The 15877-nt window shown below is 43.1% G+C and overlaps 1 protein-coding gene and 1 long non-coding RNA gene across 3 annotated transcripts in view; both read right to left on the bottom strand.

The window, feature by feature from the left end:
• Window positions 1-18: 18 nt before the first annotated feature.
• The window catches only part of LOC106935662 (glycosyltransferase-like protein LARGE1), a 28511-nt gene continuing 12652 nt past the window's right edge, over window positions 19-15877 (bottom strand). The window contains exons 2-6 of the mRNA XM_015016236.1: window positions 4811-4936; window positions 3961-4116; window positions 2139-2302; window positions 855-1133; window positions 19-770 (exon numbers count right to left, since the gene is read on the bottom strand). Of these exons, the coding sequence (XP_014871722.1) occupies window positions 479-770; window positions 855-1133; window positions 2139-2302; window positions 3961-4116; window positions 4811-4936 (1017 nt within the window). The 3' untranslated portion in view covers window positions 19-478. The remainder of the gene's footprint in view (window positions 771-854; window positions 1134-2138; window positions 2303-3960; window positions 4117-4810; window positions 4937-15877) is intronic.
• Window positions 6349-12718, bottom strand: LOC106935663 (uncharacterized). 2 transcript variants are annotated; one of them, XR_001421940.1, is made up of 4 exons: window positions 11881-12718; window positions 6831-11784; window positions 6516-6734; window positions 6349-6430 (listed from the first exon to the last, which is right to left on the bottom strand). It is a non-coding gene; the product is annotated as an uncharacterized LOC106935663 (long non-coding RNA). The 2 variants fall into 2 exon arrangements; XR_001421939.1 differs by lacking the exon at window positions 11881-12718 and having other exon boundaries at window positions 6831-11873.

Here is a 15877-nt window from a genome sequence, read left to right as displayed (position 1 = left end):
CTAAGGTGATAAAAGTTAACCTAGCATAACTAATCTACTCTCCACTTTCTTTATATATATATTTTTTAATTAAAGCTTTTTACTGACCTGTGAAATGTGATCCCTTTGGACCTTGTTATCTTGCTATCGTAGTGTTGACGATATCAAAACTTTGCGTCCCCTTCTCAGATTCTTTGTTTGATTGTGTCATTTCCCCGACCACCGATATTCCTGACTCAATGTAAAGCAATAGCGCATGTGACACGTTATGTCCAATCCACTAGAGCACTGAGCCCCAGGACTTGCCATTTACGTTTTACAAAGGAATTTTAAAAAGCATTACCTGTCTGTAAATGCTTTGAATACAACGTGTATGTAACTCGGCATCTATACCAAGTTACATAGATGAAGGCACATTAGAAAAAAAAGGTGCAGGAAATATTGGTGGGGATTGTCCCCTTCATGCCAAAGTTGGTGGGGACATGTCCACACTAGTCCTTCAGGAAGTTACGCCTATGCTTTCTGAGATGCTGGACAAAAATGTTTCCATGCTATATTTTTTAATAAAAGTAAAGGAGAAGTAAAGCTGCTTGCAGTAACACTTAAACATGACAAGAAATAATATAAGTGTTTCTGTTTCACACCTAAAGGTGAAGAGTGTGCCCATGTCCAGCTGGGAGAGTAATTCTGCCTTAGACTTCGGGAAGGAGAGGCGATATCGCAGAGTCTCAAAGGCTGGAACTACTAGGGCTTTTTTGGTGTTGGCCATGTCAAGCTGTACCACTGATTTCCTGCAAGGAAAGACAATGAATGCAAAGGAAGTTGTGCACTATAATAAAATTGAAAAAATTAATTGAAAGACTTGTCTTTCTTACCTGAGATACTCATAGAGGCCATACATGGGGAGGAAATCAATGTCTGATAGGAACATATAGTTTGTGTTGACTTGCTGCATGGCAACGTTTCGCAGGAGATTGACCGGATAGAATTGCCCCTCTTTGTAGACTACATGGTAACCTACATTTCCGCGGCCCATCAGCACCTCAGATCCCTGTGCATATCGCAGGAACTGCTGTGCCTCAGCATCTGAAAGGTATAGGGCCAAACTGATGGGGCCTTCCCAGTGCTTACAGATAGCCTCTAACATCTGGAGCCTACAGAGGGGGAAGGACAAGTATGTTGACCTCATAAAATATGAATCACTAAAATCAACTATACTTTCCAAACACTGGAGTTTTATAGGCTTATAGTGGAACTACATAACCTAACAGCTAAAACCTGCAAATCCTTGAGATGTCCGCTAAAAACGCTTATAGCAGCCTATTTTAACCCCTTAATCCTCACCCCCTAAATCACCAAAAACAACTGAAAAGGTATACCCAAATTAAATCAGCTGGTGTTCTTGAACAATTTGGAGTGCATGCAAAAGCTTGGTCTCTTTATGAAGATGACAAGTCAAAAATACTTTAAGTAATTTGTAGCTATTATGTTTGAAACAAAAGAAATTGAAAAATTTTGCTTCACCCGGATTTTTCATTTTTATTTCTTGTAAATGCACATTGAGTGTGGAATGTATTAACTGGAAAATACAATAAATCTGTAGAATAAAGTATTCTGCTTGTGGATTTCAAGACTGATCAAAATAGCACAAAAAAGAAATGTCATTTTGGACATGTTTATTTTTGAGGATGTACAGGTGTTGTCCAAGTCTCCATGGAGTCTCCATTTGGAGTCTCCAAATGACACACTTGGACAAAATCTGCTATACAAACTTCAATGACTGTAACTCCTCAGTGCTTCAACATACAGCTATCAATGAGAACTCTAATGAAAGATAATGACCAGAGGAATCCTCTGGTAGACACATTACTGATAGTGGAAATTACTTATAATTATATAAATAAAATAGCATATCTGGGGGGACAGGGGAGGTTAGCGCACAGTCAGACCTACTTCCCCTTCTTGCAATACGCTGTCTGTCTGTCCGCCCCTATCCGTCACCCCCTTCCACCATCTCTCTCTTGACCCACCCCCCTGGACCCCTCCTCCTTCGCCCCCAATGATACGCTATGATATATCCACTTTAACAGATGTACCAAAAATGTTTAGTGTACATCTCTGAAATGCAAAGAGTATATGATTCAGGTGTACAGCAGTACCTGTCCATAGATAGCTGGGCAACAAGAGTGACATCACTTTGGTCAGAACTGGGTTCATACTCATAGTGGAGAAAGTAAAGATGTGTTCGATGAACTGTAAATCTCTCTCGCCGAAATTCATAACAGGGGTCATCTTCATCAAGCTCGGAAAGAGTCTTTTGCAGCTGCAAGAAAAGAAAAAAACACAGAAACAATTTAATGACTGAAATATCCGAGTTGCAGTTAGTGCAGATAAATCACCCCAGCACTCCATGTTTACATTCTCCATCTTGTTACAAAATGATTAATAACGAACTATAAATCCTTAGTGATCGTATTTTGAGAATAACTTTTTGCAATTCAGCATATCAGCTTACTGAGTTTCTTTAAGTTGTTGACTTTGGCTGTCAAATAATGGGAAATATATTAAAGAATCTAGAAAAAAATTTACGTACTATAGATTTTATTTCACCTCTTCCAGGCTTCATAGAATGGGTCTACTCACCAATAACCTATACTGGAAATGCAAAACGGAATCCAGAACTTTATACATGCGATCTGGGAATATAAATGCATTTCTCCATTCTGGAAAGCAGTACTACAACACATCGGAAAATGGATAGGTGTGGAGATATCCACGTCACCAAGACTATGCTTACTGAAGGATCAAGCAGTGATGCCTAATATATCAAAACACCAAAAATAATGTTAGTTATTAATGATTAGTTAATAATGTTCTGAAATAATAAAAACTTTAAGAACAAAAGTTGCTGACTGATGTCAATATCCCCATAATATGATGGCAAAACAGATTGCATTCTCCACAGCAAACATACGTGTTTCCATGCCAAGCCACAAAACGGTCCACCAGCTCTCTGAACTCGGCCTCTTGTTCATTTCTGATACACCAAACAAATAAAGACTCATCCAAAATATTCTTTAGACGATAGGACTCTCTGACAAATACTGGGAGCCTAAGAAGTACAAAGTGTCTTAATTCTTAAGTACAGTCTGCTGCATGCACCTTTTCATACATTTGAGGCCGTAATATCATTTGAGGCTGGTAGCTTTCCTAACACTTCTAATCCACCTACTTTCTTTTTGCTACAAATCTGTCTGCCCGTACAGTCTGAAAGGCAGGCAGAAAGATACAGGTGTAGGAAATTTGATCCTTTAGCTATGTCTTACTGAACACTTAACTCTGCATTCCCAATACTCTGACTTGATTCTTGTCAGCACTTCAAGTTCATCCTTTTATTTGTCAAGGACCTCTTTTTGAGAAATAAAAGCAACTTTTTAAACTTCCTCCTTCTCTGTCTTCACTTTGCCTCTACAACTTCTCTTCAGCTTATCTTGGGTTGTGGGTTCTCAAAGTCTAGATAATTTTAGCTTTTTAAATATTGATCAGCTGAAGCCGACTCAAAAAACTGTTGTTGCTATGTTTATCCAAACAGTATAAAAGTAACACCAAAAATTATGTCTGCAGCCTATCATCAAAAACCACAGTAAGTAATCTTTCAAAAAGCAATGTTTGGACCAAGAAAAAAGGAGGAAGGAAGATTTCGAAAAGAAGAAGTTATGCAAAAGATGTCACCTTGTGAAGCAAAAATTTGGAGTTAGGATTTCATGAGAATACTAAAATGTTCAAATTAACATGACATTCTTAAAAAGTTTGGGTATTGCAGTTCACCATAAGGCCAAAAAACTATTAGAAAGTTATTTTACAATTGAAAAAACACTGTTTAGCACACATGTACTTTGAACAGTTGGTTTATTAACTTCTTAACTGTCCGTAGCTCTACTGTGCTGCAAAACAAGGTATTTCAGAAAAAGTTTCACCTACATTTTCACTGTTGGGGTCAGCCTCGCTTGGACAGCCAAACAGCTCCCGTCGCAGCAGGTTACCATCATACTCCAGAAAAGTAAGATAAAGATTTCGAAAGAACTCAACATGCTTATTTTTGACTCGTAGCTTCTTGGGGGAGTTCCAGTGGATCACCTGTTTAGGAGAACCAAACAGAAAAGTTAAAGCAATTTCCCACAGCTCAGAAAATGCTTAACCAGTGGGCTGGTAATCAGCCTTTTAAACATTTGTTTTATTTCCTGCTGTACCACAGTAACTCATCTGATGGATAGGCAAAAAGTTAAGTCACGTATGTTCCAAGACACATTTTTGTTGTCATTGTAATGGATTGCTTACTTGTTTCAAGTTAGAAAAACTATAATGTTTTCCATGAATTTCAGTTTCTTCTTGTTTACGTTCAATGCTCTTATGCATCAGTTGATAAATTCAAAAAATATTTACAATAATTCACACAAAGTCTGATGAAAACAGTTAAGTTTACTTTCTCTTTGAGCAGATATCAAAACAATTCTTCAGTATACCATGGCATTCCACAAATAATGGTCAAAAATATAGTTAGCTTGTTATGGAACCAAGCTAACTATATTACATCCATTTTTCTTTCTGATCTACTGTCACACAGCACATTTCATATTATTTTTCAATAGATGACTCTTACACAAAAATATACTAATTGAAGATACTACTGTTAAGGAAATAAATATACAAAATGTATACAATAATCATACACAATAATAAGCAATGTAACAAGATGACATTTTTGTTTTTTACAGTCACCTTAAATATTGGCAAAGACTGATTGTAGAAAGTTCTGAACACCTGATCTCACCTTCAGGTCTGATACATCTTTGTAGCATTTTTCAGAGCGAGTGTGGTCTGACAGTTGAACGTTCCAATAGCAGGGCAGCTGGTAAACAAGGAACGGGTTCTGCTTGATCACTGCATTAAAGATGTCCTAAGGACCAAATGGCATACATGACAGTGACAGATTTGACAAATTTGAAAAACAATAAACTTTTTAATAACAAACAATATATATCTTTATCTCTATGTATGTTTATTGATATAGTATTAAACAAACTTGTAGAATGGAATAAAACCAGTTTTTATTGTTGCTCTGTGGGAATATCAAATGCAGATATAAATATAAGCAATAATGACAACAAAAAAAAACACACAAATTGTATTGTAAGGGAAAATATACAATGCCAGAAAAATGACATTCTGTACACAAATTATCATGCATGGAGTTGAAGACATTGTCCAAGAGACTTCCTCTCTCCCGCTACCTGCTGTGGATTTAAGAGCTATCCTAGTACAGACCTGGTCTTCCTAATGAGCTCATCTAATCGGTTCCGATCAGCCAGCACACATCATACCAGATACCATCTTCTATGGTCCTTATTATTTTCTTTAAAAAAAGTTCACCAGTGGTATATTGCAACCATATCCATTCTACCAACAGCTGTTGTGATATTACAGCTGGTAAACAAGGAACGGGTTCTTGTTACCAGCAAGGACCCGCTGGTAAACAAAGCAGCTTTGGAAACTGCTTTGGTTGAGTCTCCAAAGTAGACTTGACCTGCTTTGGAGTTTGAGGTCTTCTGAAGTGCTGGGGCACTCCTGAAGACCTTTTTTGACTTCCAGTCTCATCCCAATCAATAGCCTTAAACCAATCATGCAGGGTTTTCTTCAGTTTTGTGTGACCATCTTCTCTGATCTTTTACTACTGGTTGTCTCTGAACAAGGGGTTTATACAGTGAGCAGAGAAAATAAGAGTAGGCAGAGGTGATGAATCCCTGACAACAGCATAAAACAAATCCAACATTTTGCTTTCTACTGGCAGAGTAGCTGACAAACCGCTGAAATGTTGGACATGTAGCAGAGTTAAAACCACTAAAACCAGTGGGATGTTACATAATGAAAACAACTTTCATTATGTAAAATATACTACTGGAGAACTGCCTTCTTAGATATGGTCCAAAACATACAGCTAACAGTGTAATATCTGTGCTGAAGAAACAATATTGCACAGTAGCACATCTACTGGACAGTACCATCTGTTGTTGACAGTACCAATATGTCTTCTTTTCTTTTGCCATCCCTCTTGAAATTCTCTGCACATATGCATAAGTTGGGCAGAGAGACTGCTTAAAGTCTATTGTTTTGCAGCCAAAAGAAGTACATAATTCACCATTCTGATTCTGATGGCACTTGCAGTTGATCTCATTTTTCTGCCAAATATTTTACATTACCCACAATGTGATGGATATGATGGTTTAAATGGCTTCATCTACCTCCCCTCTTTGCCCAGTGTCATGATGGGTCTAATGCTTTTTGCCCACATGCAGAAACACTCACAGAGAGATGGATGTAAAAGAGGATATTTATTGCAACAATACAAATTCAAACAAAGAAACAGGATCAGCGGGTCGGAGTCCAGGTGCGTCTGCACACAATGGAAGAGAGAGGTTAGATGGATTCATAGGGGGTGGAAAAAGGAGATAACTAATGGCCGAGAGCTCTGTTCTCACTTGAAAAACAAACGGAGGATGACGGGTGGAGGTACGTGGTTCCAGATTGGGGAGAGAGCTGACGTAGGCTGGCTGGAGATGGACCAGGCGTAGGAGGGTGGGCTGGTCAGATATGTCACCACAGAGGAGCAGCAAAGCAGACAGCAGAGGCGTCACGGAAAGGTTTCTTTCAGGACCGGTGGACTAGAGGAAACCAACCCCAAGGGCCTTGAAGGATTCCTGAAGGAGATTCACAAGAATATGGTGAGAGCCTGAATAAACTCTGAGCAAAACACAAGAGATCTTCAGAATAAACACACTGAGGAGCTAGAGTACCAAAAACTGGCAAACACTCTGGCAAAGAAGTGTTGGCTGTCTGCTGCTCATATACTCCTCTGGATGATGATTCCTCTCAGGTGTGGATAGTTGAGAGCCTGCAGGCACGCCCTCCCCAGCAGACTGATCCAATGGATCCCTCTGGTGGAGTGGCGAAGAACTGAAAAGGACACCAAACTAATCCCCATAACCTGGAACCCAACACTACCCGACCCTCAATGACCGCCACCTGGCGGTCCAGAAGAGCCAGGGGACTGGGATGAACAGAAATCAGAAATAAGGGATGGATCCAAAATAAACGAGCCCGGCACCCATAAACGGTCCTCGGGACCATAACCCTCCCAGTCCACCAGGTATTGCCAACCCCGCCCACGCCTCCGAGAATCAACAATCCGGCAGACCGAGTAAGCCGGGTGACCATCAATGTCCAGGGTGGGAGGGGGCTCACCCGTGGGGCACAAGGGAGTGGAATGGACCGGTTTAACCACGTGGAGTGGACACGAAGTGAAGATGGCAGTCGCAGATGAATCGCCGATGGGCCAACAATGCGGTCAATTTCATAAGGCCCAATGAAACGAGGGGATAACTTTTTGGACATTGATTTCAATGGGATGTCTCTTGTGGAAAGCCAAACTCTTTGACCAGGAACAAACGTAGGGGCAGCCCTCCCTCTTACAATCAGCCCAACGACGATTTTGTTCAGCGGTGCGGTTAAGGGCTGCGATAGTCTTGTTCCAGATGACCTTACACCGTCGAATGTGGTGCTGGACGGAGGTGACTGAGATGTCCTTTTCGTCAGCCGGGAACAGTGGGGGTTGATAGCCTAAAGGGACCTCGAAAGGGGACAACCCAGTGGCAGAGGACACGTGAGAGTTATGCGCATACTCCACCCAGGGGAGGCAAGTGTTCCAGTCAGACGGATTGGTGGTGGTCAGACATCTGAGGGTGGCCTCCAACTCCTGGTTCATTCGTTTGACTTGACCATTAGACTGTGGGTGATAACCAGAGGTGAGTGACACCTTTGCTACAAGAGCACGACAAAAATTTCTCCAAACTTGAGCAGTGAACTGTGGCCCTCGGTCAGAGAGGATGTCCAGAGGTATACCATGTAATCTAAACACATTCTTAGGGTAGGAGTTGAGCTGTTTGAAAAGCCGAAGGAAGTTCTCAAAACCTCTAGGTGGCAAGCTTTAGAAAATATATCAATGATAGTCAATATAGTGGTCATACCTTTGGAGACAGACAGTCCGGTGACAAAATCAACAGCAATATGCGACCAGGGCCGTTTGGGAGTAGGTAAGGGTTGAAGAAGTCCAGAAGGAGGCTGATGGGAGGACTTATTCCGAGCACAAATGGGACAGGCGGAGACATAATCTTTAACGTCCTTTTGGATGGACGGCCACCAAAACCTCGATTAACTAAAGCTACGGTTCGACTGATGCCTGGATGAGCAGAAAACTTTGAAGAATGTAACCAACTTATGACAAAGGCACGAATAGCTGTGGGTACGTACATCTTGTTGGAGGGGCCGGACCCTGGATAAGGCTCAGACTGTTGTGCTTGTTTAACAAGATCTTCAATTTACCAGGTCACCGTAGCAACCGAACAACTAGGAGGTAGAATGGGGGCAGGCTCCTTCTCAGAGTCATCTGGGGAGTAAAGTCTGGATAGGGCATCTGGCTTCACGTTACAGGATCCTGGGCGGAAAGAAATGGATAAGTTAAACCGAGAGAAGAATAATGACCAACGTGACTGACGAGGATTGAGTCTTCTAGCTGACTGGAGATAAGCTAGATTTTTATGGTCCGTCCAAACAACGATGGGGAGAACTGCGCCCTTGAGCCAATGTTGCTACTCCTCTAATGGTAATTTGATGGCAAGTAGTTCACGATCCCCAACATCATAATTTCTCTCTGCTGGGGACAGTCTGCGGGAGAAAAAGGCACATGGGTGAATCTTGTGATCACTTTCTGAGAGTTGAGAGAGAACGGCCCCTACTCCTGAATCTGAAGCATCCACCTCGACAATGAACTGTTTGGTGGGGTCAGGTTGGATGAGAACGGGCGCGTTAGCAAAAAGGTACTTTAACCTGGAAAAGGCTTCATTAGCTGCAGGGGTCCAGCTGAATGGAGTCTTGGTTGAGGTTAGAGCAGTTAAGGGTAGGGCAGTTTGGCTATAATTACGAATAAATCATCGGTAGAAATTGGTGAACCCAAGAAATCTTTGGAGTCGTTTTCGGGTAGTAGGAGTGGGCCGATCTAAAACTGCCTTGATTTTTTCCTCTGCTGGTCTGACCTGTCCACCCTCGAGGACGTAACCCAGGAAGGAGACTGATGGTTGGTGAAACTCACATTTCTCCACTTTCACAAACAACTTATTCCCCAGGAGGCGCTGCAACACTTGACTGACATGGTTCCTGTGCTCAAGTAGATTCTTAGAAAAAAATCAAAATGTCATCGAGATAGACAAACACATTAAGAAAGTCCCTTAGGACGTCATTCATGAGAGCCTGAAAGCACGCAGGTGCGTTAGTTAAACCGAAGGGCATGACTAAATACTCAAAGTGGCCTAATGGAGTCTTAAAGGCCGTCTTCCACTCACCCCCTTCTCTGATGAGGAGTAAGTGATAGGCGTTTCTAAGATCTAGTTTAGTCAACACCTTGGCCCCTTGAACTGGCTCAAAGGCAGAGGAGAGGAGTGGCAGGGCGTATTTGTTTTTAACTGTGATTTGGTTCAGCCCTCTGAAGTTGATGCAGGGTCTTAAAGATCCATCTTTCTTCGCTACAAAGAAAAAACCAGCCCATAAAGGGGAGGAGGAATGGCAGATTATGCCAGCCGCTAATGACTCCTGTATGTATTTTTCCATGGTCTCCCTTTCAGGTTTGGAGATGTTGTAGAGTCGACTGTTGGGCAAAGGAGCCCCAGGTAGCAGATATAGCACAGTCATATGGTTTGTGGGGAGGCAGGGACGAGGCTTTAGATTTACTGAATACTTGAGCCAAGTCGTGATATTCAGCAGAGTCTGAAGAGAGATATGGTGGGTCAGCTTCATAATTGTCTGCCGGTGGTGGGCCTGGCGGAACAGCAGAGCGGAGACAAGATGAATGGCAGGTTAATGACTATGAGTCAATGTGTCGATGAACCCCATTAATATTGGGGTTGTGCTGTTGCAACCATTCAAATCCTAAAATCAACGGGGAACTTGCAGTTGGAAAAACATAAAATGAGATGCACTCATTATGGTTGCCTAAGACGGTTAGTGGGATGGGTTGGGACTGGTGAGTAATCTGTGGCAGTATCTTGCCGTCAAGGGCTAAAACACGAAGGGGAGCAGGTCCAGCAGATGTCTTTATTCCCATCTGCTGGACAAGACATGAATCCAAAAGATTATGTTTACATCCCAAGTCTAGCAAGGCGGATACTGGAATGGATTTATTGTTAACTAGTAGAGAAGCAGGTAACAGTAGACGAGGTGAATTTATGGTTATTTGATGGTCCGCCAAGCTCCCTTGCCTTTACTGGCGGACAATGGCTTTTAACAGCAGTGGACAGAGGGAGACAAAATGACTGGCTTCGCAACAGTAGAGGCACAACTTAGAACGCATTTTGCGCTGCCTCTCTGCTTGAGACAATTTTGTGTGTCCAATTTGCATGGGTTCGGGGCTGGATAAATTCAGTGAGGGCTCAGCCAGGATTGTGCGGCTAATGACTGGAAGAGGTCTGGATGGAGGATTTCTATTGCATCTTTCTTTAGTTCGGGCTCGAATCCTATTATCTAACCGTATGGACAATTTTATTAAGTCCTCCAGAGATTCGGGTTCATCTAATGTTGCTAATTTGTCCTTAATGGGATCGTTTAAAGCGTTTAGGAATGCACTTTTGAGCGCAACACTGTTCCATCCAGAAGCAGCCGCTTGAATGCAAAAATCAATCGAAAAATCAGCTACCGACCGTTGTCCTTGTCTTATCTTTAACAGGTCTCAGGACCTGAGAGCCTTATCTGTATCCTGATTGAAAGTTTGTTTTAACTCAGTTATGAATTCCGAAAAAGTGCAATTGTAGTCGGGGGATGAAGAGAATTTAACCTCTGCCCAATCCAAAGCGCGGTCTGATAAGTGTGCAATAATGTATGAAATCTTAGCGGAGTCATGAATGAATCTATGGGGAGAGTGATTGAACTGAATTGTACATTGCATTAAGAAACCCCTGCATTTCTTTGGATCTCCGTCAAACCTGGGTGGATTAGGCAACAGACAGTCAGAAAACGCGGACTGGACTGGAGGATCAGGATCTGGAGTTGAAGGCTGGGAGGGTTCTCCGACAGGATCAGGAGTCTGTTGAAAATGTGAGCGGAGAAAATCGGTTAGTTCAGCCAGGCGACTTTTGGTTTCGACTTGTCGGTTACCCAGTTCTTGTAAAGCGGCCTCATGCTTCGAATAGAAGATTGTTGTTGGTGGAGAGCTCTAAGGATTGTCTGCTGGGTCTTCAGTTTGGCCAGAGTGTTCTGTCATGATGGGTCTAATGCTTTTTGCCCACATGCAGAAACACTCACGGAGAGATGGATGTAAAAGAGGATATTTATTGCAACAATACAAAATCAAACAAAGAAACACGGTTAGGAGGATCAGCGGGTCGGAGTCCAGGTGCGTCGGCACAGAAGGGAAGAGAGAGGTTAAGATGGCTTCACAGGGGGTGGAAAAAGGAGATAACTAATGGCCGAGAGCTCTGTTCTTACTTGAAAAACAAACGGAGGATGACGGGTGGAGGTACGTGGTTCCAGATTGGGGAGAGAGCTGACGTAGGCTGGCTGGAGATGGACCAGGCATAGGAGGGTGGGCTGGTCAGATATGTCACCACAGAGGAGCAGCAAAGCAGACAGCAGAGGCGTCACGGAAAGGTTTCTTTCAGGACCGGTGGACTAGAGGAAACCAACCCCAAGGGCCTTGAAGGATTCCTGAAGGAGATTCACAAGAATATGGTGAGAGCCTGAATAAACTCTGAGCAAAACACAAGAGATCTTTAGAACAAACACACTGTGGAGCTAGAGTACCAAAAACTGGCAAACATTCTGGCAAAGTGTTGGCTGTCTGCTGCTCATATACTCCTCTGGATGATGATTCCTCTCAGGTGTGGATAGTTGAGAGGGCCTGCAGGCACGCCCTCCCCAGCAGAGTGATCCAATGGCTCCCTCTGGCGGAGTGGCGAAGAACTGAAAAGGAAACCAAACTAATCCCCATAACCTGGAGCCCAATACTCAGACTCAGCATAAATGTTGCCTCCTTTTCAACTTGCATGAGCTTTGGGCTGTAGCCCCGATATAATTTAAACTTTTGAGATGCTAATCAGCTGCTCACAGCGACCAAAAAAAAAAAAACAAAAAAAAAAAACACCTTGTTGTCTTTGTTAAAATCTGTCCAAAAGCTAAAAAGTAATATAAATATAACATAGATGTAATTGTTCATATAGATTGAATAGAGGAAGAAATTATGAATGTACTGGCTCAAATCATAATTTGTATCAATATGATTTTTTTGCAAGTTACATTCATGAATGGAATGGAAATAATGGGAACATCCATTACAAACATAGCACCCAACTCTGATCAGGGTTAGACATTCAGAATTAGATGTGCACAATGACTTTGTGAAGTTTACCCTGTAAAATATTTGGGTCACATTTAGTTGTCTACTGTTACGGTCACTGACCTCTAGGGCTCTCTTCATGAGAAAGCCCTCTCTCTTTGTGTTTCTCTACTTGGCTGCCACAGGTGAAAGATGTTGGAGCTCGTCAGCCACCCCATGCCACCTCACCTTCATGCCAGAGATGTCAGATTCCTTTTCCCCTGGGCTTTGATCTGAAGTGATCTTGTCTGTCTGCTGACTGTTTGTGGGGACTTAAATGATCTTGCTGTGAGCATATTGTGAAGAATCAAGTGTTTAACTAAAGTAGTGTGTTTCTATTCACAGTAGGGGGAGGGGTCCTCTGCCATTTTTGTTGTTAACTGTTTTCTCCTGTTTTGTGGTTAGCCAGGGAGTTCAGGTTTTGTACCTTTTTCAGTTCTCCTTTAGAAAGTGGTGGTTTTATTTTAGAGTTAAAATGGGGTGTTTTGTTCGTTGTTTTGGCCTTGGAGACCCTGAAGCTTAAAAATTCACTGTGTTTTCTGCCTCCTGTCATTGAGATTTTACCTGTACTGTAAAATAAACGACGTTTTGCTACTGACATCAATTGTTTAGATTACTGATTACTACACCCAGTGCCAGAATTTACCCTTAGTGGTTTTGGGGAGGGGTTGTAAAATCTACTATCTTCTACTCTTTAAGTCAAATAAATTTTGCAAGTTCTATTTCGTATAGGCTTCGCCCTTTAAAGCTATCGTTAGTGGGTTTATTCCTCGGGTGCAGCACAGCACTGAAAAAATCTTAGTCCATGCCCACCTACTGGATGGGCCCCTCCCCAGTCTGTATAAATAACAGTTAAATTGGACAAACAACTCCCTCTTTTTCTTCAGCACAGCAATAGCAATACTGTCTAAGAGCGAAGATGTCTTCTAACGGTTCCATCCGTTTGTGCCTGTCTTGTCAGACAGGGTACATTATGTCCTTCGACGGGCACCGGATCTGCGAGGGATGCCTGGGCCCCCATCATGCCAATCTCGCTCACACGCCTCAGCCCTCTTGCCGCTTCTGTGCTCTCCTCCCGCTGGAGGAGAGGAGGCGGAGGCTAGCCTTTTTCAAGGCTGGTGCTAGGCGAGGCGACGGGCCCACCGAGTCAGGTTGCCGTTCGTGGGCCGATTCTGGTTACGCTGAGAGGGGATCGAATGATTCTGCCGGCAGAGAGGACGGTGGAGAGGATGACAGCGAGAGCAGCATGCGGACCACAGCGCCTCACATATATGCACGCCCACTGTCAGAACGTTATTCAAAGTGGTGGCGTGCATGTTCCCTGGGGGTGGATAGATTAGCTGATCAACAAAGGTTGCACGCTGCAGTTTGGAGCCAGCCATCCGCTGTTCAGGGGAATCGTGAAGACGGTCTTATCATCTCTGGAGCAGAACGCCACTCTCAGTCATGAACTGATGGCGAAAGGTGTCATTTCCACGGTTCCCCGAGGAGAGGAAAACACAGGGTTTTATTCCTGCTATTTTCTGGTTCCCAAAAAAATGGGAGGTTCACCTCCATAGATTTAAAGGACATGTATTTCCACGTGCCCATCATCCTGAAACACTGGAAGAATCTGTGTTTCAGCAACTGTGAACTCAGCAACAATGACAGCCCAATTAGCACAGCAGCACGGCGCTGCTCTGCCGTGTCAGACCTCGCAAAGTAGTGACTACTCTGTCAGTCATGCAGCTGCTGGGAATGATGTCAGCGGCTTACGTGGTGGTCCCGCTGGGTTTGTTGCACACGAGACGCCTCCAGAGATGGTTCACTCTCCTGCACATAGATCCTGTGCACCAGAAGAGGCGTATGATCTCTGTTCCTCCTTCAGCTGATTGACAGAAATTTAGCTTTCAGCACTATTAAAACTTATGCTGTCGCTATTTCATCCTGCCTGGATTGTTTTGGTGACAGAACGGTCTTCAACCACCTGTTGATGAAACGGTTTCTGAGAGGTGTACGCAGACCTGTGTCGTGCCCACTTGCTCCTCCGTGGGATTTAACCCTGGTCCTATGCGCTCTGGTTGAAGCTCCATTCGAGTCTTTAGATCAGGCTCCACTTTTAAGTTCTTGTCTTTTAAAACTGCTCTGCTGTTGGCCCTTACCTCTGCAAAGAGAGTGAGCAATTTATCCGCTCTCTCTGTTGCTCCTTCTTGTCTCAGAATACAAGCCAATGACAGCTTGGCTGTGCTGTATCCCAACCCTGCTTTTACTCCTAAAAGCAAGCTCGTTCAGATCGAGGGAGATATTTTTGGAGGACTTTTACCCTCCTCCACATAACTCTGAGGAAGATGCTGCATCTCATCTTCTCTGCCCTGTGTGCGCGCTCTCATGTTATGTGGCACACACGTCTGCACTGCATCGCACCCAGCGTTTGCTCATGCATTACAGAGGTAACTCAGTAGGGCATCCTCTGTCCACTCAGCATCTTTCTCACTGGTTGTGTGAGGCCATCTCACAGACTTACACTTCCTCTGGACTGGATCCTCCAGAGAATCTGAGAGCTCATTCTAACAGAGGGATTTCATCCTCCACAGCTCTGCGTGGAGGAATGTCTGTGGAGGACATTTGCACAGCAGCTTCCTGGTCATCTCTGTGCTCAATTATTTGGTTTTACCTGTGTGACATTTCCACATTTTCTATGACCCATTCTATTCTCGGCGTTCTGACAGAATAATTATTTTTGTTACATGTTGGTATTGTCTCAAACTTGCATGAATCACAGGGTGACATAACATTGTTTTTCAGTCACGATTCGTGTCTTCTGTTGTAATTGGTTAAACTTGCAAGGTTTTTCCTGTGTTGTGTCCGTTGCACACTGAATGGCCTTTTCTGCTGTATCATTATGCATAATTCGCCTGATGTTTATTATCATTCTTTTATTTTTCCTGTGGGGTTCTGTGACTATTTAAGCATTTGAGAACAACATGGTTGTCCAAAATGCTGCATAATAAGTTACTTGCTCTATTAATTGTTATACTGTTACAGTTCGTAACATTCGTTGTTCCTGTAAAGCCGTGGTCCGCAACCAACGGACCTCGGTCCGGATACGGACCCATATGCCATCCCATCCGGACCCGGAATAAATTGTTAAAATATTTGTTAATTTTGACAGGAGAATTAATTTTAAACCGGAGCATTTATTTTTTTCCCTATCTGACACAAGTGCTTTTACCAGCACTGCACTGAGCAAGGATTGGAAGCTAAAAACCAATCGTGTGCGAGTCATACTAACCACGTGGTTCAACTAGCGAATCAAATCGCCAGCTTGAACTCAGAGCGAGTTGTATGAGCAAACCGAAGCAGAGGTTTGTAGCCAGGCACAGACATCCACGCAGTGTGATATAAGGAAGAGGAGGTGAAAGGCGAGCGAAAAGCGATTGAAGCGAG

This window comes from Poecilia latipinna, unplaced genomic scaffold (assembly GCF_001443285.1).
Source record: "Poecilia latipinna isolate Pla-1442-1.1 unplaced genomic scaffold, P_latipinna-1.0 Scaffold1996, whole genome shotgun sequence".
Classification (NCBI taxonomy): domain Eukaryota; kingdom Metazoa; phylum Chordata; class Actinopteri; order Cyprinodontiformes; family Poeciliidae; genus Poecilia; species Poecilia latipinna.
The sequence above is the reverse complement of the archived record's forward strand: the minus strand, read 5'-3'. Positions and strand labels throughout refer to the sequence as shown.